General features: G+C 43.8%; 1 protein-coding gene across 1 annotated transcript; it reads left to right on the forward strand.

The window, feature by feature from the left end:
• The first annotated feature begins 1,301 nt into the window (after positions 1 to 1,301).
• Positions 1,302 to 25,593, forward strand: DHRS12 (dehydrogenase/reductase 12). The gene is made up of 10 exons (XM_082248369.1): positions 1,302 to 1,421; positions 10,502 to 10,635; positions 12,496 to 12,578; positions 13,798 to 13,890; positions 15,498 to 15,579; positions 21,699 to 21,760; positions 22,185 to 22,289; positions 23,477 to 23,567; positions 23,783 to 23,920; positions 25,200 to 25,593. The coding sequence occupies exons 1-10, from the start codon at positions 1,366 to 1,368 to the stop codon at positions 25,322 to 25,324; spliced, it is 969 nt and encodes a 322-aa protein (XP_082104495.1). The 5' UTR covers positions 1,302 to 1,365; the 3' UTR covers positions 25,325 to 25,593.

Consider the following 25,593-nt stretch of genomic DNA (forward strand, 5'->3'; position numbering starts at 1 on the left):
TTAGGCAGAAGTAGTGCAGCTGAATGGGAGAATTATTCCAACTCTGCTACTTTGGCCTTAAAGTGGAGTTCCAGCCTAACCGCACACTCACCTGTCCCACGGTCCAGCGATGCACCGTCTTCTCCCTCTCTGCTCTGCGGCGCCGGCATCACTGATGTGGGCACCCGGCTGTGACAGTTTGCGGCTTCACAGCCGGGTACGCACTGCGCATGCGTGAGTTGCGCTATGAGTCGTGATTGGCCGGGATTCTTCTGGGACCTCTGACATGTCCCAGAAGATTGCAGGGAGGGAGGGAGAGAGCCTCGGTTCTCATTACTGCGGCTGCGGCGATCACATGTAATGTCGGAGCGCACTGCTCCTTCATTACATGCGATCGGCTGTGCGGTGCGAGTTTAGCCATACACTTTGTATGGCTAAATTCGCACTGCACCCGCAGCAAACACGCACAGGGACCCTTTTTGGAAGCCGCATCAGGATCGGATCGCACAGCGGTTCACACTTGTGCGATCCGATCCTGTGCGAACTGCACGATCGCACTGCGATATGCGATCAAACTGGGGGTGTCGTTAAGATTACATTGACACCCCCAGCGTATCGCATATGGCAGTGTGAACTGCCGGGGGTGCGTTTGCGATGCGGGAACAGGCTGCGGATTCGCAGCCTTCCCGCATCGCATAAGTGTGAACCGGGGCAGAGGAGAACTTCCGCTCAGGGCGCCGCGGCGCTCCGAGCAGAAGTGGGAGCGGGTACCTGTCAAAACTAGGTACCCGCTTCCCCCCCAAAAAAATGACATGCCAAATGTGGCATGTCAGGGGGTTAGGACTATTTAAAGCGGAAGTTCCACTTTTGGGTGGAACTCCGCTTTAAGTTTTCAATTCCCTTTTCAATTTCCTGTAATTCTCTATTTATGAAGTAGACCCTATAATCTGATAAGTAGGCGGAGATTAATTATGCGGAGTGGGCGGAGCTTCAGGGAAGTGGGTGTGGTAAGTAATTGATAGCTGTGCTGCAAAGTGTCCCTGGAAATTTTTTTCAAATGTTGGCAACTATGTCAATGTTATTTATTTTTGTAATATTGTATATCTGTAAAAACAAAGCGGAAAAGTGTGCTGTCTATAATGAAGACATTGGACTGTCCCTCGCCCAGGAATGTTCCATAATTGTAGAGTGCAGAGTGTGGATGACAGGGCAGCACATCGCTGTTACACAACAATCAGCACACCGTGTGCACAGCTCTGAGGGCTTCCACACAGGAGGCGGGAAATGGTTACATAGCCGAGTGACGTCATGTGACCCCGATGGGCGGGTCCTGAGCCGGTATACAGCAGTGTGTAGAGGAGGAGGAAGGGGATTCCAGGCACAGACATGTCTCTATACAGAAACACCGTGTGGTTCCTGAAGGGGCTCCGGGAGTACACCAAGTAAGTACACCGTTCTCCCCCTCCATCATACACAAATGGCGTTGCCCATGGCAACCAGGTCCTATCTGCGCTCTTCTAGTACAGACTGGTCACCATGGTGATAGGATTTCCTCTTCCTTATTTACAAATCAATGCTTACTCCCCCCTCTCTGCACATCTACTGTCTGCATTGTAGATCTTGTACCTCAGTTTGTGGAAGGGTTAGAACCCCTGTCATATTTTGCTATCTTTGTCCCCTGTTTGTCCCCTCTCAGGGCAGTTCCCTACTGAATCGCTCCATGTTCCTCCGCAGTTCCTATGTAACTAAGGCTGCGTTCACATTTCTGCGTTTTGAATCGCAGGCAGACTTGCAGCGACTCTGCCCGCTATTTCTGTGCTGAGGTGTGAATGACAAATCGCAGAAAGCGCATCATTTCATTTGGATGGCACCTAAAACTGCGCTGCATGTGCGGCAACCCGCATGTCGTCCAAAAGTATAGCGCCTGAACTTTTTTTGGGCGAGAAGCTTAACGCGATGCTGATTGCAGTTCGATTAATCGGGACAGAACCGAACTGCAGTTTTAGGTGCCGTTTAAATGAATGGAATCTCAAATATGCTTTCTGCGATTTGTCATTTACACCTTGGCGCTTTGAAATCGCAGGCAGAATTATGGAAAATCTGCCCGCAATTTAAAACGCAGAGCTCTGAATGCAGCCTCAGTAGTGTGATTAATATTATTATTTTTTTTTGCCTAATCATTTGAGCTAAAAGCGCACTGGATCGCACCGAATGTAGTGCATGCTCTACATTTCAAAAACAATCTGCAACTGGATTACATTGTACTGCGGTATCATGCGATCCATTGCTGGCAAACGCACAGCGTTTTGGGTGTCAGTAGGATTATATTGATATACATCGCAGATTGCACACAGGACGTGGGTTTCCTGCACCATGTTCTGGTGTGAATGAACCCTCCTATGTTGTGTCCCCATGGGAAGATTTCCCCTCTATTCCTCTATTGGAGTCCCATCCCAGAACAATTGTCATTAGGACCCGAGATGAGCTGAGCCATGTGTAGGCAGCAGAGGGATTCCCTTCCCCTTAGCCACATTTATGGAAGGGCCCTGTATTTGTGCCACTGTGGGGAATGCCTCTGCCACCCATGATTGGTTGTCTACCTTGACAGCTTCCCAGCAGGATCGCTCAGGTGGGTTGGGTCTCAGGCCTGGACACACCACAGCTCATCCGTAATTAAGACAAGTCAGGAGGGTAAGGTTCTCCAACAGAGACACAGACAGGAGATCTAACCCCCCCCCCCCCCCCCAACACTTCATCCAGAACGATAAACAGATTTGACTTTAGATACACTCTTGGGCTCATTTACAGCGGATGCAGTCAGCTGCATTTTTTTTTAAACGCAGTATGAACGAAAAATGATTTTATTCCAAGGAGCCTAGTTTATGACCTTGCAATGCATTTAAAAAGAAAAAGACAGCATGCTGCATTTTTTTGCACTCAAACACATGTAAATGCAACTTGGTAAACAAAAATAATCCAAAAAAAAAAAAAAAAAAATCACATTTTTTTTTCATAATTTTAAGCCAATTTGTATTCTGCTACATATTTTTGGTTAAAATAAAATCCCAATAGACGTATTTTGATTGGTTTGCGCAAAAGTTATCGCGTCTACAAACTAGGGGAAAATTTATGTCATTTTTTTTTATTTTTTTTTTTTTACTAGTAATGGCGGCGATCAGAGATTTTATTTTTTATTTTCTTTGCGGGACTGCGGCTGACAGATCGGACGCTTAACTGACATTTTTGACACTTTTTTTTTTTTGGGATGACCGTGACATTACTACAGTAATCAGTGCTAAAAATATGCACTGTAATAGTGACACTGGCAGGGAAGGGGTTAACCCAGGGGCAATCAAAGGGTTAAGGGTGAGCCTAGGGGTTTTTTTCTAACTGTGGGGGGATGGGCTTGTGATATAAATACAGAGACCTGTGTTCCTAAATAGGAGGAACACAGGAGCTCTGCATTGATTCCTGAGAGAATGGTCTGCTGTGTTTACAACTGCAGACCACCGTTCTCTCTTCATGGGGAGCGATTGTGGGTTCCCGGCGGCAATCCCTGTGCATCGGCTTCCCCGCTAGTGAGTAGGCGTGTGCCTCCAGGATCCCTTGTGTGAACCGCTGTACAGGTACAGTGATTCGCTGGAACCTGCCGCCGTATATAGGCGGCAGCTGGTCGGCAAGTGGTTAAAGTGTTTTTTTATTTTTTTATTTTACCTTTTACAAACATGTATGTTTACCTACTCCGTGCAATGGAATTGCACAGAGCGGTCATGAACCTTCTCTTCTTGGGTCCTCCACTAGCACTTCTGGCCCCTCCTCTGTCAGTGCCCCCCTGGGAAGCCGCTTCCATGGGGGCACTTGTGCATGCTCGCTCCATTGACACAGGCAGTCAGACTTGGCCCCGCCCCCTGCTCCCTTTTCACTGGTTTTGATTTACAACAGCAGGAGCCAATAGCGCCGGTGCCCCAGTAAAGCCTGTGAAACCTGAAAATGAGGGGAAAGAAGAGCTGCAGACCTGCACAGCACTGGATCCAATAAAAGCACAGCTAAGTCAAAGGTGGGTTGGGGGGGGGGGGGATACTGATACCTAAACAATTTTTACCTTCATACAAGGATCGCATGAAGGTAAAAAATGTTTAGGCTTTAGAACGACTTTAGAGTCCATTCACACTGACGCAACTTTTGAGGCGACTTGTGTGCCCTCAAGTCGCCCCAAGTCGCTTGACATAACAAAAGCAATGTTAATCAATGAGTGCCGTCTTAATTGGCACTACTGAAGTCGCTCCGACTTCTGAAAAGGGTCCTGTACTACTTTGAGGCGACTTGTATCCGACTTGTCCCATAGACTTCAGTGGGAGTCGCCTCCTTATCTTATTTGAAGCGACTTGTGATCCGACTTTCCATTAAAATGGTCCTGAACGAGAAAAAAAGAGCGTTTTTCTTAGAATTTTTAGTAGAACAGGAATATGGCTTCTCTCCACCTGGGCATTTTTGTTGCAGGCGTTTATCGGGCATTTTTGGAGGCAGGGATTACTTTTTTTTTTTTTTTTTTTGGATTTAGTGTCTGGGGGGGTCTAAAAAGTGTACCTGTGAAGTTTCAGCTCTGTAGCATGTCCAGAACCAGAAAAAAAAAGATAATATTTCTTATTATTATTAGAGCAGGGATGGGGCTCCTCTCCACCTGTGCGTTTTTGTTGCAGGCATTTATCGGGCATTTTTTGGGCGTCTTTGGAGGCAGGCATGCCTCCAAAGACGCCCAAAAAATGCCCGATAAATGCCAGCAAAAAAAACGCCCAGGTGGAGCGGATGGTAGAGGGGAGGATCGGATTCCTAGCACAAACATGCAAATTCGGACCTCTGCTGGAAGAAGATTTTACTGACCTAACCTCTGTGAATTTTAATTCCGTACCTCTGGTATATAGATTTTAAAAATAGGTCATTAGTACGTCTTTAGGATTGCTCAGGCTACATTAACATGTGGGCGTAGCGGATTGCGGGAAGAATCACCGCGATTTGGCAGGCGGAAATGCCAGGAACATTGCACAGCGTTTAGGGTGCCATTGCAAATCACGGGCATTGCACAGGCGCCCCGCAATATGCAATGATTTCTGGATGGCGGGCAGAATCGCGGTGATTCTGCCCGCGATCCACTACGCCCACATGTGAACGTAGCCTCAATCTCATTTCTTGAGGCCCTAAAATGCCAGGACAGTACAAATACCCTCCAAGCGACCCCCTTTTTGGAACATGGACAGCCCAAGGTATTTAGTGTGGCGAGTTTTTTTTTTTGATGTTGTAATTATTTTTGTCACAATTTTTTGAAAAATGAAGAAATTTAAAGCAGAGTTCCACCCAAAAGTGGAACTTCCGCTCATCTGCTTCCTCTCCCCTCCGGTTTTTGGCAGGTACCCTTCCCCACTTCCTCGGAGGTTCCCCCCTCCTCCCTTTTTTTTATTTATTTTTTTACATCCAGCCACCAGTGCAGTACAGCTCCATCATTTGATTGGTGTGGCGGTGATCAGGGATTCTTACTGGTGACCATATCTAAAAACCACTTTCATTAGAATAGTTCACTATAGTGACACGTTACTGCTCTGGGGGTGATCAGGGCTTTTTAAAAATGTTTTCACTTATTGCTTTTAAGCAATAGTTAACTGTTTATGAATGGCTTTCCATTCCATACTGTTTAACATGCTGTGATTGGCCACAGCTGGCCCAGATACTATGTGATAGCAACAGTAAGCAAGCTGTTCATGAATGAAAGCAATTCATGAGTTTTCTTACATAATATGTGATTGCTATGATTGGTCATAGCAATCACATGATTGCACCTCTGGTGTCGCGGGAATGTGCTAGTGTGCATGTGCTAGGCAACACATAGATATGTCGCCTAGCCTGGCTGTGCCACCCATCCACAAAAAATGTACTGTGAGCAGACAGCAAGTGGTTAAAATAGACATACAAGGCAAAAAATTTGTATATAGAAAAACAAAAAAGGTATTTATAATATTTTTTTAAGTGATCACATGACCTCTGTTCTTAGCTGCATAAAGGGCTTAGAGAGCTGTGGGGTGGAGACTGCAGGAGGGAAGTACACGGAGAAAGCAGTACACTGGGAGGAGCTGTGCAGGGAGGCGCGTCAGCACAAGTCTTGGTTATTGGAGGACGGGCAGGCTGTGCTCCCAGGACAACCAGAAAACTGACCAGGCTGGGAAGGATGTGGCTCTCATGTGATCAGTTTGAAATAGGAAAGCGGGGGGACTGGCAGGACCACCAGGAATTTCAGACAAAGGAAGCAATACTAAGAGAACAGGATACTTTGTAATGCAAGTATGTGGTACAACTTACACTTATCAGGGATATGAAACGTGGGGTAACATACACTTCAACTACCTCCTGCCCGCTGTCTATGCTCTGTTATGGGAAGACGTCATATGACATCGCCCCCGTCTTATCGTGTCACTGGGACACGGCATGACCCTGATCTCGGTAACGAGCAGATGACACGGCTCTTTACTCATGTGATCAGCTGTGTCCAATCAGCTGGTCGCATGTAAACAAGGAAATGGTGGTTATGGGCTCTCCTTTTACAATGATAGTGCGGGGTGCGGAGTGCAGATCGGCGGCATCTCCTCTCAGGGGAGACCTGTACAGACAATCAGGGCCACTGGTTATCAGTGTAGCCCCAACAGTGCCAATCTGTGCCCATCAGTGATGCCTTTCAGTGCCTGCATATTAGTGCCTCCTCATCAGTGCTCTTCAGTACCGTCTCCTCAGTGCAGCCTCATCAACGCACATCAGTGAAGGAGAAAAATTTACAAAATTTTCTGACAAAAAATAAAAAAAAAATGTTTTTTCTAATTTTTCAGTCATTTTTTGGTTAAAAAAATACATTTCATTTGGGTACAGCTTTGCATGACCGTTCAATTGCCATTCAAAATGTGACAGCACTGAAAATTGGCCTGGGCAGGAAGGGGGTAAAAGTAAAAGCGGTAGTGTCCCCTGAGTACAAAAAAAAAATAAAACCCCTGCAAGACAATTGCATAATGTGCTAGTATGCATCACATACTAGCACCTTATGAAATACTTAGAACGAAGCCCCCACACGTTTGCCCGGACATCGCTATGGAAGCTGTCATGTTCCCTCAGCGGCTCCGGCGCTGTGAGTGGCCGGAACCGCGATGATGCACGCGCGGGAGATCGCTTTCCGGCAAGGAGCTCTGAGCTCTTATAGGCTTACATGTAGGTAAAAGTTAAAAAGGGGATTATACTACCGCTTTAATCATGATTTTCACACGTTTGAATATTTTATAAATATACACAAAAGAAGTTGTTTGTTTATTTGGGCGTACACCTAAGCATAGAGTGGGTTTGACATTTTATATTTTAGAAACTGGTTGTCGTTCATTAGGAAGTGAAGCATGGATGTGAGTGTCTATCCAACACAACCCAGAGCTACAGGAGTTCTCGTGTGTTACTGGAATGTGTGCCAAGCCTAATCTTTTGGTTCTGATGTGTTTAGAAACGCCTAAAGGTTTAAAATTCAAAGATCCCTAGGTATTGCTCTTTCAGTAGGAATAACGACCTTCTTTTATTTTTATTTTTTTTAATAATAAACATTCTGCAGTCCACAGGAGCTGTGTATCCAGTTCATGGAATGTTAATGTTCTGTATCCAGAGCTGTTATGAAAGAAATGTGACTGTAATGATTGTGTAACGTGTAATGTCACACTGCGGAGGGCGGATCTGCTATTATATTCATGTTACATAGTAAAGTTACTGTTTAACAATCATCTCTGCAATGTGCTTGCTTATGAAACGGCAACAAATCTATCTTTTTAAATAACAAGTGTAATAACCGTATCGTAATAATGAGGGGAAGGGTGCTAAATCTGTGTAGACCAGTAAAAACTGGAGATAAGTAACCCTCCTCCTAAAGTGTGGCTAAGAAGGAAAATGGGAGTCATGGGACAATGCCCTATATACTATTATCGGTCTCCCTGGATTGTGCAAACATTTCTGGGACTTTGATATTTTATATGCTTGTTGTTTGGTGTAATAATCATAAATGTATTAAATATACTGTATATAGGTTTGTAGGTTGGTCTGTGTCAGGATTTGTGTGGTCAGAAGCCACTACTGACGTGGGACGGTTATGTGATGTATTCTCCTCTCCTTCCTGAGTTTGGGGCACCATGGCTTACATTAAAGGGGTAATGATCCTTTCCATATACTCAGCAAAGTGACTGGCCTCAGGTGATCCAAATCCTCCTGTAAAAGTTGTACTTGTTTATCTGCAGCCTCTCTCCTCCTCCATTCTTCCAAAGTACACAGTTTAGATGGTATTATTCAGATTATGGGGGGGGGGATCTGTTGTCACACACTGCACAGCAGAGAGCGGAGTATAATCTGACACTTGAGTGGAAGGAAAAGACACCACCACGCCTGCCACACCCCCCCCCCCCTTCATAGCCTCATTGGAAAAAATGCACATCAGCTGCTGGGCAGGGAGAGGGGAGCTCTCCAAGTATTGCCTGGTGTTTGGAAAAACTGTCATAAGTGACTAATACAGATGGTGAGTCCTGTGCGCTGTGTGCGAGGTGGACCTGAGTCCTGTGCGAGGTGGACCTGAGTCCTGTGCGCTGTGTGCGAGGTGGACCTGAGTCCTGTGCGCTGTGTGCGAGGTGGACCTGAGTCCTGTGCGCTGTGTGCGAGGTGGACCTGAGTCCTGTGCGCTGTGTGCGAGGTGGACCTGAGTCCTGTGCGCTGTGTGCGAGGTGGACCTGAGTCCTGTGCGCTGTGTGCGAGGTGGACCTGAGTCCTGTGCGCTGTGTGCGAGGTGGACCTGAGTCCTGTGCGCTGTGTGCGAGGTGGACCTGAGTCCTGTGCGCTGTGTGCGAGGTGGACCTGAGTCCTGTGCGCTGTGTGCGAGGTGGACCTGAGTCCTGTGCGCTGTGTGCGAGGTGGACCTGAGTCCTGTGCGAGGTGGACCTGAGTCCTGTGCGCTGTGTGCGAGGTGGACCTGAGTCCTGTGCGCTGTGTGCGAGGTGGACCTGAGTCCTGTGCGCTGTGTGCGAGGTGGACCTGAGTCCTGTGCGCTGTGTGCGAGGTGGACCTGAGTCCTGTGCGCTGTGTGCGAGGTGGACCTGAGTCCTGTGCGCTGTGTGCGAGGTGGACCTGAGTCCTGTGCGCTGTGTGCGAGGTGGACCTGAGTCCTGTGCGCTGTGTGTGAGGTGGACCTGAGTCCTGTGCGCTGTGTGCGAGGTGGACCTGAGTCCTGTGCGCTGTGTGCGAGGTGGACCTGAGTCCTGTGCGCTGTGTGCGAGGTGGACCTGAGTCCTGTGCGCTGTGTGCGAGGTGGACCTGAGTCCTGTGCGCTGTGTGCGAGGTGGACCTGAGTCCTGTGCGCTGTGTGCGAGGTGGACCTGAGTCCTGTGTGCGAGGTGGACCTGAGTCCTGAGTCCTGTGCGCTGTGTGCGAGGTGGACCTGAGTCCTGTGCGCTGTGTGCGAGGTGGACCTGAGTCCTGTGCGCTGTGTGCTGTGTTTTACACCTGCTTTAATACAGCAGTGAAAGAGCCTGTACATCCAGGTCTGTGCAACCGTCCCTTCATATCTGTCAAACTCCGCTGTGTGGAGGGTTCTGGATGGCTGATATTTGTCCATTCACTTTATTTGGGCTGCCGGGGTGGGGAAAAAGTAAACAGTTGTGCGCACCGCAGAAGGATGAGTCCCAGTGTAAATGAGCCCTTATGCTGACTCCACCAGTGCTCATACTTTGCTCCCCTGCTGCTCAGTTTGGCTGCTTGAAGTGAAGAGCAGACCCCTTGTGTAGACTATCTCGTAGCCGTCAGGGGACTGTGCCTGGTGTCTTAGCAGCCATTCACCAAGCATCAGCACTGTCGCACGCTCCAGCTGTTCCATACCTGGAAAGTACATCGTATTGTTCTTTGTATGCAGTTGCTGAATGGGGAAGTGGAAGAGTAAAGGAAGGGGAGTATGTGCTACTGGTGGGGATGTCATAAGTTAGCATGTTGCTTTGCCCTGTATTGGCTAAGCACATTTACAAAATATGTCTGGGGTTGTATCCGCACTGTCCTGTGTGCGGTACAACTCGCATAGCATGCATAGGTGTGAATGGGCCCATATAGTTTCCCTATGCATTGCATAGATGTGAGCCAGCCACATAGAAAGGAATAGGAATTCACCTTGAAATGCATTTTCATGCAGCAAACTTCTTTCACACAAGTGGTTACTAGTGGTTGGTTGATACAAGCAGGGCTAAGTACTATAAGGACTTTTCTTCTATAAGCACTACATCATTGTGCATTTTAACAGTTATTATAGACCTTATTCCATGTCCATAATGTAATGCAAAATTACTATTCGCAGCAATAAAAGGCATGCGTTCTTTGTTTGTAAACCCATTTGTTACTTCTGACTGAGCGATCCTGTTGGTTTTTTTGTTTTTTACATTGATCCCTAATTATGAATCTCATTGTATTTTTCAATGGCCTTTTATAGAGGTGGATATGAGGCTGCAGCCAAGTACTTTGTGGCAGAAGATTTGCAAGTTGATGTTAAAGGAAAATCCTATATGATCACTGGAGCAAATAGTGGGATCGGAAAAGCAGCCGCTCTGGCCATAGCTAAAAGAGGTAAGTTTAAGAAGAACCCTGTCATTAGTCTGCTGCGGGCAGGAGGAAGTATTTTCTCATTCTTTTCTCTCCAGTCATCATTCCTCTTCAGTCATCATTCAGACTGTGCATTGTGACATTTGTGCAGTAGCAGGAGATTGATCTCTCTTATCAAGGTGCCGCAATTCTGCCTGCGATTTTAAAGCGTGTTCTTAAAATGTCAAATCACACATCAGCATGTTCAGATGTCATTCATTTCAATGGCACCTAAAAACGTGCTGCGATTCTGCCTGCATTTTGTTGCGCGACACGTGTTGCCCAAAAGAAGTTCTGGAACTTTTTTGGGGTGTCACGCAACAATCCCATCAGAATCTCACTGTGTTTTCAGGTACCATTGAAATGAATAGCACCTGAACATGCTGATGTGCAATTTGACATTTTAACCACGCATTTTGAAATTGTGGGCAGAATCCTGGCAATTTTTCCCGCATTTTATTATGCCTATGTGTGAACGGAGCATATAAAACAGCATCTCTGTCCAGGAAGTAGACCGTGATACTGGATAGGGAAGAGCTCAGGCGGGTTCGAACAATCCTGTCTGAGCTATTCTGCCACCAAGCTGTCAAGGATGACAGCCAGTCCTGGGTGACAGAATCATTCCCTGCCCAGCAGCTACATGTATGCAAGGGGAGTGTTCACATGCCGCTGTTGGGTTGGGAATGCCTCCACCACCTATAATTGGATGTTGGCTTTGACCGCTTCCTGGCACGATAGCGCAGACGGGTTTCGAGTTGTATCCGAATGCCTGAACTCATTCCTAATCTTAAATTATTTCTAAAGAAAGGTGGTATTGTCAGGGGTAGTATTGTGAACTCTGAGAGTTGGCTTCAGGGGTAACATTTCATGTCTAATAGATATCTGTTTCTGTCACCTGCACTATGCTATCACAAAGTTTTGATAAAATAAAACACAATCAAATACAAATTTTTAAAGCTTTCTCCCCCTCCCCTTTTCCCAAGTGCACAGCCGTAAAAAAAATGACTGTGCCACACATTTTATGTATTTTGGTGCACACCAGAGTGAGCCAATAATTCTGGGGGCATCTGTCACAGTTTACTCTTTGATGCGCTGTAAAGACTTTACATCCCTGCCTAAGCCCACGTTTACATTTGGGCGATTTGACTGTCAATGAAACCGCACGGATGTCTGTCAAATTGCCCCCGAAGGCAGACCTAAAATGCCGGTTTGAAATCGTTCAGCTGAACTTGCGCAATTTCATACCCACCCTCAGTTTGAACCTAGGCTAATTGGTACTGTAGCATTTCAACAATTTCATGAGCTTGTGCTGTTTTAAGGCATTGCATATGTGTGGTGTGTTTGTGTGTTTTTTCTTTTTCCTAAAAACAAAAGTGGGTATTTTGATGTATGTATATACATGCACTAAAATTATTTGCATATTTAATTGAAAATGTAGATTTGATAAGCAGTATTGCAATTATTACGTGACATTTAAAAAAATTGCAACTGCCATCATTTTATTGCACAGGGTCTTTGCTTTCAGAAGGTATATAAGGTTTTAGGGGCTTTAGGTAATTTTCAGGCCTAAAAATTTTCTTTTTACCTGTTGTGCAAAAATGGCTCTGGCAACAAAAGGGTTAAAGAGTAACATATATTGGGTTTTGGCTAGTAAACTCTGCATTTTAGAATTTTTAGTTCTGGTAAAATAGGGAAGATGCAGGAAAAGGGCCAAATCAGAGTAAGGAAGGGAGATAAATCTGCAGCAACACTAAGAAGGCTCTTGAAGACAAATTACAATATCTGACATTTTGCCCATCAGTAGTAAGGTTTTGTTACTGATGTGTTTTTTTTAAATTCTTGCAGGTGGTACTGTTCATCTAGTATGCAGAAACAAGGAAAGAGCAGAAGAAGCACAAAAGGAGATCATTACAAACAGCGGGAATGAGGTAAAGGTATTGTATACTGTAAATGATTACCCTCATAATCTGTGTTGCAGCACAGTTTGAAAAAAATCACTGATGGATCCAGCCTCATAATAATAATAATGTATGCATGGCTTTGCAAGCAATATTTTAAACCTTTTAATGAAGCTGTTGCCAATTTTGCGAAAAATCTGCCCATTGTCCAAATCCCATCGTTTTCGATTATGCATGCAACATTTCCTACAGATCATATTCTCTTTTCCTTAAACAACCTTTGTGGCTCAGTAACCTTGTCGCTGAGATTCTTAAAACTCCTGGGGAAAAGCCATATGAAACAAACCAGTGTAAGAGCTTTGCTCGGATCCAACCAGAATTTGTTGGTTCCACTATTTGGAACCTTCTTCACATATCTGCAGCTAAAGCGTGTGGCCTTCAAACAATAGGGACTAAAGGATGTCTGGCTACTTAAAGTAACACTAACGGCTATATTTTATCCCCCCCCCCCCCCCCCCCATAATGCCAGTGTAAAGACTTGCCTGCTAATATCCACATCACCTTCTATCCATCCGATTCTCTCCTAGGTGTGCGTATGCTGCCTCACACTGCTTAGAGTGGCAAGCTATGCCTCCTGTGTCCTCCCAATGCACATGCACCTCCAGTTTTCAGTATGCGCCCTTCCTTACCTGAAAGTTCAGGGTGGATGAGTGAAGTCTTCTCTTATCTTACCTCTGTGATTTTGTTGACCTTGTGTAACCCGTTTATTGTATTATCACTTGGAATTCTAGTACCACTCACACTGATGTGTTTTGCTTAACTAGCCTCATAGCTTTGTTGTATCTGCACTTCACTGATACAAAATACAATAATGGGTAAAAGTGTGCCCTTTTACCCAATATTGATTCCTTGGGACGGTGCCAGTGATGGGTTGGACCATTTCTCTCCATACAATTTCCACACAAAATACAATAATACTCATTTATCAAATTGTCACTTCAGCCTACCTCTCAGGTTGTTACTGCTGTATGTGTACCCGTTAGAGAGATTTCCTCTGCCTTCCTGTCCTTGTGATCATAGAGGAAGAAAGAGAGAGGGGACTTCTTGCAGGCCAACAGACAGCAGCAAAACATTACAGATTTGGTAACACTTCTCGGTCTTATCCAGAACAATGAAGAAAAGTTTGGTTCACACTAAAACTAAACTGGTAATTAGGCCCTCGGATCTTATGTGTTTTTTTTTTTTTCAGAGTGTTTTAGTACATCTGTTGGATATGTCTAATCCAAAAGAAATCTGGGAATTTGCTGAGAAGTTTAAGACTGAGAACAGACTCCATGTACTGGTATGTGTTTGTTTTTTTTTTGTTTTTTGTCTTTTGTCATCCCATTAATCTCTTGCCCCCAAAATAATAGTGGCTAAAGTGTATGTCAGGAAAATATTTAAAAAAAAAAAACATATGTAGCACAAAAAATTTATAATACAGTATTTTCTGGCGTATAAGACTACTTTTGAACCTCAAAAAATCCCCCAAAAATGGGGGGTCATCTTGTACGCCGAGTATAATATCTCCAAGGTAACCTAAGTATTATGAGAGATTACATATATTACAGTACTTGGGGTACCTTGGAGATCTATGAGAAATCTGATGTTTTTCAATGGTGTTGCCTTGCTTCGGAAGGGGGGTAGTCTTATACGCCGAGTATAGCCCAAAACCTAGGTTTTAACTTGAAAATTAGGGGGGTAGTCTTATACGCCGGAAAATACGGTATATATGGGCCATTTGGGCTTTTTCCTGCCATTACCCGACCCTTCTCTGTTTTTGTTTCTTTGTGTCCTCCCAAAATTCACTAAAATAACAGTAGTAAAAGTTCACTCCCATGCATAGAAACCATCCGGCTTCTAGTGTGTTTTTTTTTTTTCTGTCAAAGCTTAAAGTGGAGTTCCACCCTAATTTTATACTTGCCTCCATCTTCTCGCTCCGGGTCACCTGAAAAACAAATGGATAATCGCATTTTTTTTTTTTTACTTACCTCGTAGAAAAGAAAATATACTTACCTTACTTCCTTCTTCCTCGGCCGCGGCCCGTCGTCACTTCCTGGCTTTGCAATGATTCCTGGGAGCTGAACGTCATCGCTCCCAGGAATCATTGCGCCTGCACCGGCCCCGACGTCAGTTCCGGGGCGCACGCGTCATTCCCTTCTAAACAGCTTCTGGGCATGCCCAGAAGCTGTGGAGGGATGACGCGCGCGCCCGGAAGTGACGGCGGGGCCGGCGCAGGGCATCGTGGGACCGAACAAGAAGGAAGAGGTCGCCGAAAGGATCGCGCTGGCTTCAAGCTGCCCACACCTGAGATTGCAGCGCTGGACAAGACTTTTTCAAGGCAAGTATTTGTCCTAACAGGTAAGTGCAACCCGGGACAGATCAGAGGCTAGCCATTGTGGAATGCACTAGCCCTGACTGTCCTGGGGGTATTTTTAAAAAAAAAAAAAGGAATTCCAGGGTGGAACTCCGCTTTAATTGAATAAGCTGAAGTAAGAAGCTAATTGGCTTCTATGCACAGCTGCACTATATTTTGCACTCTGTATTTTTATTAAATCCACTCCCTAGCCTTGTTTTAAATGTATCGCTTATATTGGTCCTTAGAACCCCCCCCCCCCCCCCCCCTCTCTCTCTCTTCCTCCTGATCAGTGAGATATTGCTGACTAGATCACACAGCCGCTTGTCAAAGGCACTCTCTATTCATTTCTTTGGAGTTTCAAGTTCCTACTTTGTAGAAATGAATGGGGAGTGCAGGGCACTTGCATGGACCCGATCTAGTCATCTCCTGCTGGACTGAGGATGGGTGAGAATAAGAAGTAGAAGAGGGCTGATAGGATTTATGATATAACTGCACCAAACATCTTTTAGGTGTGAATATTTTATAAAGCATAAGCAATTTATTCTTTCTAGATAAACAATGCTGGCTGCATGGTGAATAAAAGGGAATTAACAGAAGATGGAATAGAGAAGAACTTTGCAACAAATGTCCTGGGTAGGCAATTCCTTCTCTTAAATGATGCTTGTATGCCTGAATGCTAATAACTCAGATTAGTGAAATATGAATTATGATTGGTTGTTATTTTTTTTTGTATTAGTCCTTGTGTTAATAAAGAAAAGGTGAAATTGATTTTTGGACAAAAACCTCTTATGTAACTACTGCGGCAAACATTCATCTGCATGATTGTCAGGTGATTGGAGTCTGACAATGACTGCAAAATATGTATCCAAAAGTATGTAAGTTTTTACATACATTTTTTTTTTTTCATAGGATTTGGCCTTCACCGAACCTTTTTAGGTGTGTATGTGCTTTCCCATTAGCAAGCAAAGTAACTGGTTCACCTTAGTAGCAAGCAGAGTAAGGCTAGCTATACATGGCTAGATTTCTCCCTTACGGCCCCACTGAACATTCAATTCCCCTTCCCCTTCCCCTATCCACGGTAAACAGACTGCATTTTTTGCACTCCCTTTTTTTTTTTTTTTTTTTTCTTTCTTTTTTTTTAATTTTAGCCCTGAAGATTACAAAAAATCCCAAAACATAATATAATTTTCTGAAAGCAGACACTCTATAGAATACAATAGTGGTAGTTCCAATTTATTTATCTAATAAGATATTAAAGTCCCTAGGAAATGCAAGCTTGGTAAAAAATACACTAAAGGTTTTGTTGGGGCACACAAATGCAATACATTAGCCATTTATTTGTAAAATGTAGAAGATGAGGTTGTGCTAAATAATTTAGATACTCAACATGTCAAACCTTTAAAATTTGTGTGCCCATGAAACAAACAAGACAAAATATAGTAAGCTATGTTTTTCCATAAGCAATGCTATAGAAGCCCCTACAGGTCATTGGTTTAGAGTTCCCCGGGGGCTCTGGTGCTAGAATTATTGCTCCCAATCCAGTGTGCACGGAGATATGTAATGTGTATTGCAAATGTACGTATTTGTGCGTAGGCGTCCCTGAAGGGTAGTTGTGTTTTTTTATTTATTTTTCCATCACATAGGGGACCAAAAAAGAGGGGGGGGGGGCAGCCTTTACTGGGGGTATTTGGAAGCGCTCGGGTGGCTGAGCAGCCACCCATTTGGTTCCATCTGACAGGAGTTGGCTTCTCCGATATACACACACTCCTGGTGGCTGTTTGTGTAAAACCCCTTCCTGTCTGGTCTGTACAACAGATGTGCATGGCAGAAAGAGCATTAAAGGCCTGCATTGGTGGGTAATGGGCTTGTGACAATAGGCTAGTGCAGCATGGCTTTAGGTTCATTAAGAGGCTTCTGAGATCATTCTGTGCTCATTGATGAGCACATTTAGTCTTTCAAAACCATGCCAACCTGTTTCATGCTGTTTTTGTCTTCCCATTGACTATATGGTAATAGAATCAATCTGATGCAAACCGAAGCCTGTCGACACAGGTCTTTAGCCTCTTGTATTGGCGATTTTGCATTATTTTGTGTCACTGCATGGCAGCAATGCATAAAAACATCTCAAAATAAAACAGAACACTATATATTAGTAAGGCACAAGATAGGCGGCAAATTCTCTTCTTCCCACTGCAGAATATTGTGCAGATGAATAATTCATTGTTAGATGGCTGTGGTTTCAGTGAATTAGTGGCAGAATGCCAGACACTGAACAATCTAATGAACGGGGTTAACCCAGAAATCAACCTGCTACTCCCGGAGGCTTCTTGGATTCATAGCAAATTCATTTGGTGGTTGTGATGATAAAAAATCTTGTTTAGTGTCAGAATTTATTTCACTTTACCAAGTGGAAAATGAGTTATTCCAAAATACGTCCTACTGATTCGATGTTAGTGTTCTAAAATCTGATTGGTTGCATTGTCCCTAATCTGACTTCAGTATTCTGAAATCTGATTGGTTGTTTTGGGTTACTGTACTTTGTGCATCTCCTTGTTGAACTGTCTAATTAAATGAGCACACAAAATCTTTCATTATACATGTAGAATGATAAATATTACAGGCAATAAGCCTGATGTAATTCAATTCAATTCCTTGGTGCACTGTAATTTCCTGGCAATGTACTACAGAAATGAACCATTATAGACAAATACGTGGGAGGATGTTTTCTGTGCAGACAAATGGCAGAATCTGACCGTGTTAAGTGAATACAGAAATGTTCGTTTTTTTTTTTTGTTTTTTTTTTCCCGGGTTTAATGAAGGCCTGGAAAAAACATTTCAGGTCTGCATAGATTGTAATGCAGCTTTTGAAGCATCCTGGCCTTTTCTTTAGGCAATATGAACTGATAATAAGCAACATGCAATTTATATGTGAAACCACAAAGAGATACAGATGTAATCAGCAACATGAGTGGCACTGCATGCGAAAAAAAAAAAGTTTGTTTTGAATCCTTAGACCAGGCGTGTCAAACTCCATTTTATTGAGGGCTGCATTCTGGTTGCCCAAAGGTTCACTTTTGTATCCGTAAGACTATATATATATATATATATATATATATATATATATATATATATATATATATATATATATATATATATATATATATAATATATCCAGGGCTTTTTTTCTCAGAGAATAGGTGCAGGAACTCATCCATGACCCCCACCCCCCCCAACCGCATTAAACAGTGGGTGTGGCCAAATTGCACAGTGAGAGGATCTTTAATGGGGCAATAAATGGCGATAGTGTGTTACGTGCAGTGTTCTGGGATGCACAATTTACAGAGGGCAGTTTAAGGGGCGCCCTATAACAGAGCTCAAAAAATCCCAAATTTGCCTGACAAAAGCCCAGGCGCCTGGATGCAATTTCTAGTTACAATGGGGACCTGGTGCCTAGGCTTTTGTCAGGCCAATTCCCAGGCACAAGTCGGCTACTTCTGGAAGGACATCTATTGTCCTCCCACAACCCTGTGCCACTGAGGCGGACTCTGTGATTTCTGTGTCCTTTGGATACAGCTGATCAGAGGTCGAGGTAAAGGGATAATCACAGCGGCCCTTTTACCATGTGATCAGCTGTGTCCAATTACAGATGATCAAATTGCAAACAGACTTGCTGGTTGTCGGCAGTACTTTTCTGACGTGCTGTCACAGTGCGAGGAAAGGAGAGCCGGTAGCTTGTAATTCTGACAGGCACATTTTACGCTGATAATTGGTGCCCTGGTTCCCAATCCCGGCTATCAGTGCACATCAGTGAAGAAGGAAAAATTGACTTATTTGCAAAATTTGCTAACGGAAATTACGATTTTTTTTTTTTCAAAATTTTGGGCTTGGTTTGTTTAGCAAAAAATAAAAACCCCACTGGTAATTAAATACTACCAAAAGAAAGCTCCATCTGTCTCAAAGAAAAAAAAAAAAAGTTAGATTTATTTTGGGTAGTGTTGTGCGACTGGGCAATTGTCATTCAAAGTGTGACCGTGCTGAAAGCTGAAAATTGACCTGGGCAGGAAGGGGGTGAAAGTGCCTAAAACCAACAACTAGTTCTGCTGCTTACCCGCAGCAGAGCTAAAGTTTTTTTTTTTTTTTTTTTTCACATACCTTTTTGTATATTCTCTGTGTGTAAACCTTTGTTCGTGCATCTGTAAAGAAACGCATCAGGGCTACGTAAGAGAAGGAGTTTTGTTGTTAAAAATAAAGCTTTGTTAGTTAAAAAAAAAAAAAAAAAACTGGCTCCTAAATGTATTTCTTTTTTGGCTCATAGATTCAATGCAAATTTGTCATAGTGCAGAGTTCAGGGGTGTGGTGTGTACCCAGTGCAGGGTTCAGGGGTGGGTTGTGTACATAGTGCAGGGTTGAAGAGTGCACTAGATACAGAGTGCAGGGTTCAGGGGGTGCTATGTACAGAGTGCAGTTTGGGGGGGCACCTCCGGGCAGTGTAGGCGGCTCAGCCTCTCTCTCACTTGCAGAGAGCTCATTGGTCATCATCAGTGCACCCGGACACCGATGGGAGGTCACAGTGCAGCTTACCACATGATGCCCCATCCCACACTGCACCTGCATCTCTATCTGTGAGAACCGCCCGAGACAAAAAGCTGTCCCTGTAAACACAGAAAGCTTCTGTGTTTTTTCAAGTGACGGTGGTGAGCAGGGAACGGAGGGTAAGAGTCTAAGGTGGCAAAACAGAGTTCCACCACATTTCAGGCTGAAGAAAAAAGCCCTGTGAGCATGGGCCACATGTGCCTTAGACCTTGTGGGATCCGATGTTCCTCTTTGCATGTAGTCACAAACTATATTGCTGTCCATTTTGTGCAAATTTCTCAAGTGTTCTTTTCAGTTCCAAGAAAATGTAGTCTATTGTGGTATGATGTGGTGACTACATTAGTTTTCTGTTTTCAAGTATTATTTTTTTTTTTTTTTAATGTTCACCTGGTGATCCTGCTAACACATTTCCTGTCCTAAGGTGACCACACTCACTCGCTGTACTGTATCATGGAGAAGCAGTGTTACCACCCTATACTGTGTGCTCCTGGTTAAAACTACAGAACTCCTAATGTTCATAATATGTGGGGTGGTGTAGTGTAGGCCATTACAGGTGAACTGGGCATAGTTAACACTCAGCTCAATGGATTGATTTCTGGCAGGATCAACAGGCTTTATTATTTTTTTTTCACTTATCAGACATTGATATAACAAAACCCTTTCAGCCGGGGTTCAGACATATGCGATGTCAGACATTGCATGTGATTCGCACCGCATTGCTGTGCATATCACATGCGATGTCTGTGCAAATGCGAATTCAGCCATGCAGTTGTATTGGATTTGCACAAAAAATGTGCAGGAACTTCTTTTTTTTGTTTTCCCCGCACTGGAATCGGGTCACACCCATGCAATCTGATTCCTGCCTGAATTCACAGTTCACACGGTGATCTGTGAACCGATCTTTGGGTGTCATTAACTTTTTATTGACACCTGCAGCAGTTCACCAAGGGCAGTGTGAACTGCCTGAGGGGGAGATGCGATGCGGGAACCCGCACTAGAATCGCACTGGTTCCTGTATCGCATATGTCTGAACCCAGGCTCAATGGTAAAACTAGGCCAAAATAGATTAAATGAGAAGTTTATTAGGGTTTACATACAATTAGCTATAAACTATATGGCTGCTTCTGTGCTCCAGTACTATGACCTGCCCTCCCACTCTATGTGATGTGACAGTCTAGTCACATCAGTGCTCAGCAACCCTCCGGAGCATCTTCTATTGAAAGCCTCCTTTTTATTACTGTTTACAGTCCATATCGGATATCCTATAAATTAACTGCAGCAAATGGAATCCTGCATATTCATGGCACTCAGAAGCTGCTGTGTATGTGATTCTTTGAATGTGCACTGTATGTAATAACATATTTGTGAATTGAACCTTGAAGTGCACCCCTAGGTATCTTATCTTGGCCTGCTGTTTGTGCTGCTCTTCTTCATCCTACCCAAAAGGATCAAAAGCAAACAGACAGGTGCTACCTACATTGCTGATCGAAGGATTGAGCTATAGTGATTGGGGCAAGTTCTCTTACTTCTCCAGTCAGCAAAAAAAAAAAAAAAAAGGCAGGCGGTCAAGTGGTAAGCTTATAGACATGAGGTTTGTTGTGCAATCCTGCTGGAGATGGCAATATACATTGGTGGTTGTCTGGAGACTGGCAATTTACTATTTAGAAGTACTGAAGGCTGGCATTATCCTTCTTGCACCAGAAGGCCAGCAAGATCATGTGCAATAAAACCCTTAGGCCCTACATGTCCACCTAAGGCCCAGTATTAGAGGGTCAAAATGACATTCTGAAGTGACTATTACTATACTTGGCTAAGGTAGTTAACCTATACATTTATGTAGCAGAGAATGCTGGAAGCTTGTTGTCTGCCTGGCCTGACAGAACATTACTAATGTTTATGTATGTACAATCTTTGGAACCAGGTCTAGGGTAGACCCTTTCTATGCATTGGCATTTATTATAAGACATAACTGTCTTATGATAAATGCATGTGTGTGTGTGCTCGTGTGCTGGATGGAGGATGTAGAGCTTATATACCAATTTAGAATAGTGTTTGCTTTCAGTGCCTACTGCAAAACCTATGAGCATGCATGGCATGAAAGTGACTTATGTGCAACACTCAAGCTGAAAATCAAAACTAAAATTTCTTCCTTCCCTCAGGTACCTATATTCTCACTAGAGCGTTGTTGCCTGTACTAGAGAATGAAGAGGGTGCCAGGGTGGTAAGTATTGTGGCAATTTATCTTTTGTGTGTCTGTGCGTAAAAGCGGACCTTCCCGACAGGTTTCTGTCTATACTGCCTTTTTTTTTTTTTTTTTTTTTTTAATTTCATGTTCAGGAGGGCCTCATCACTTTTGCATTCGGGTACAGCGACACATCTTACAGTTATAGTGTCCGCACTCCTTCACTCTGCTCTTATCATGCATAAATTATTCTATTACCCAGAAGCAAAGGGGATAACCAATATGTGATTGTCTTTATTAGAGAGCAAGGTTACGTTTTGATCTCCTATAATGCATGTTTCCACAAGCCTCCAGGGAAATTCTTTATCCTCCAGTGTGTGGAATGGATCTTAGGCTTGGCATAGGCAGCAGTGAGTACAGGAATTGGCAGTGTGTCAGCCGTGTCAATGTTATTATATTCCAGGTGACTGTCTCTTCGGGTGGTATGCTGGTTCAAAAACTGGACGTGTCTGACTTGCAGTTTGAAAAGGGCACATTTGATGGAACAATGGTGTACGCACAGAATAAGGTCTGTTCCTGTTGATACATCTGGCAATAGTTATGAAGTGTAGTGTAATGCATGTGCCTACAGGTGCCCTTCCTAGAGGGGGTCTAGGACGCCCGTCTGTACATGGCAAGATCTAGGGGCGGGGGGGGTGCTGGGGTGGACTGTGGCATTTCAGTTGTGCCCCCTCGCCCTGTGAACATTGTACCCACACTTCAAATCTGGACAAGAGATTTGTAAGCAAGAGGGGAGGAGGTGTGGGCTTTATGTGCTCTCCTAGTGGAGCACCCCTCCATACAGCAGATTACATAGGATCCTCTTAGATTGCATGGTACACAGCTTGTTTACCTGCCACCTACCCACATTTCCTAGGAGATGAGCCATCCTTGGAGGTGGTAGGGGACTGGTAATCAAGCCGTGTGCTGTCCGATCGAACAGTATCCGGTGTTATCTGCTGTATGAAGCAGCGTGCTGCTCTCTCCTCACTGACACTTCTGCCTAGACTTGCAGCAGGCGTGGGTATAATGTTCATTGGGGGGCACAGAGAGCCCACACCTCTTCACTACTCCTGGAAGATTGGGGGGGGGGGGTGTTTGTGCTGGAAAAGGGGGAAGGAGGTGGGGTTGTGCAAGGAAGAGAAATGGGGGAGGGGGGGAGACGTATGTGTGCTAGGAGTGGGGATTTGGAAGGAAGGAGGATGTGTGCTAGTAGGGGTGATTTTTTTTTTTTTTTTTTTTTTTTTATGGGGGGAGGATTTGAGCTGAAAGGTGGGGTAAAGATATTTGCTTGAAGGGGGATTTGGACTGTGAGGATGGGGAATTTTTGCATATTTGTATGGGGGGGGGGGGGGGGGGAATTCTAACTTGCAGGAGGAATTTATGCTGGGGGGGGGGGGGTGCTTCAGAATTCTCTGCCGTTGGGCTTCTGGGATGTAGTAAATGGGGTCCGGGGCCTACCTAATTCAATGTTAATAGTGGATCAGTATGGTTTGTACTTACTTTTTTTTATATACTTAAAGCTTTAGCTGCCCAGGTCACCCTTTCTACAGCCCATTGTGCAGCTACACTTGGCAGATGTAATGATGACGTTTCGTAAAAGTGCTGAAAATGACATCAATGCAAATAGTGAATTAACATGCATTTGAATTATTCTTCTCTATACTATCTAATATACAAACTGAGGTTTTATTCACTTTTTTATCTTTACTACAGAGGCAGCAAGTGATCTTGACTGAACATTGGGCCAAAGCATACCCCAAGATTCACTTTTCTGTCATGCACCCAGGCTGGGCAGACACACCAGGTAAATAACTGATATGTAACTTTTATTTGGAATAATTGGGGCAGACATAGGTTTGGAGACTCTTATCTGCCTTCTTGATGCGTATACACTCTATATAACTGTATACACTCTATATAACTCTATTTGTCACTAACACGGACAGTCATACAGTAAATCCCTGTTCTTTTACATGCATTTTCTTCAAGATATATCTGACTGGAATTTTTTTTATTTAGCTGTAAGGTCATCAATGCCAGACTTCTATGAAAAAATGAAAAACAGATTGCGCACTGAAGAACAAGGAGCAGACACAGCGGTGTGGCTCGCCATATCTCCTGCTGCAGTCAAACATCCAAGTGGACTCTTCTTCCAAGGTAGGATCATTGCTTTCTGTGGAGGCTTGGATTTTCTGTCTTAAGAAATGGTGGATAAGTGAGATAAAAGGGTTCCATGTCCCATCGTATAACAAAAGAATGTGCAATACAAAAAGTAAATTGACTTTTAAAGTACCCAGAGAATACACAAATTGTTTTAGCTTTAAATTATATATATATATATATATATATATATATATATATATATATATATATATATATATATATATATATATAATAATTTTTTTTTTTTTTTTAAATTGACACATAGTGTGATAAAACATTGTATAGAGTTGAATCCAGGTTGGCAATAGGCAGCAGTTTCAGCCAGAGCCAGATTCCTGGTGTTTTTTCAAACGATAGAGGGGGGGCGGGGCTGTGCTCCCAGCACCGATAGGCAAAACGGCAATGGAGACTCAAGTAGTTCACATCAGACTGGCCCAGAACATAGGGTAATTTTCTACTTTTTCTCCATATTGGAAAACCATGTGATGAGCCTGACCCATCATTTACACAGTCACATCAGTCAATACTGGGTTGTATAAAAAAGGGGATTCACTCCAGAAATAAAGAGATTATTCTTCCACTCTACAAAACTCTGGTCCGGCCACATCTGGAGTATGCTGTCCAGTTCTGGGCACCGGTCCTCAGGAAGGATGTGCTGGAACTGGAGAAAGTCCAGAGAAGGGCAACAAAAATAATTAGGGGAATGGAGGACATCAGCTATGAGGAAAGACTACAAGCACTGAACTTATTCTCTCTGGAGAAGAGACGATTGAGGGGGGATATGATATCAATGTACAAATACTGTACTGGCGACCCTAGCATAAGGAACAAACTATTCAGAGTAAGGGAATACAATAAGACACGTGGCCACTCACTAAAACTTGAGGAAAGGCGGTTTAACCTTAAAGTGCGTAAGGGGTTCTTCACTGAAAGAGCGGTAAGGATGTGGAATTCTCTTCCGCAAGCAGTCGTATCAGCGGGGAGCCTTGATAGTTTCAAAAAACTATTGGATGGACACCTTAAAGACCACAACATACAGGGGTATACAATGTACGGTTAAAAGCAAACACACACACACATCATAGGTATCATAGGTTGAACTGGATGGACTTGTGTCTTTTTTCAGCCTCACTAACTATGTAACTATGTAACAAGAGCGTTGCAAAAAACGTGAACATTGTATGCCTTATGTAAAGCTCAATGCCATGTGTGTGTATGTATTGATACATGTGTATGTGTGTAATTTTATATAATTATTTTTTCTTTCTTTCAGATCGTAAACCTGTTTCTACCCATTTACCCCTGGCCAGCACACACTCCTCCACAGACGATGAAGAGAAGTTTCTTCAGATTCTACAAGACATGGCACTGAAATTTGCTCCATCATCCAAGCTGTAGCAAACATTCTAATGTTTAGGACAGTGTCTGGCTTTTGATGCTGTGAGCTCTCCCAGGAAAAGAGGAGAGGTTACTAAATGATCAGTAACATTACTGTATATCCTAATGTACTTGTTGGTGCACTGATATTCAGGTTTAATAGTGCCTACAATCTAATTGTTTACATTTACTTTATTAATATTTAATGGCTCCTGTGTATTAACAAAGAAAATGTTTCTTAGGATATATCTGTGGTGAGACAGCAGTGTTCTTCCTCAAGGAAACTTGGT

The sequence above is a fragment of the Pelophylax lessonae genome (assembly GCF_965119305.1).
Source record: "Pelophylax lessonae genome assembly, chromosome: 2".
In the NCBI taxonomy this organism is placed as follows: domain Eukaryota; kingdom Metazoa; phylum Chordata; class Amphibia; order Anura; family Ranidae; genus Pelophylax; species Pelophylax lessonae.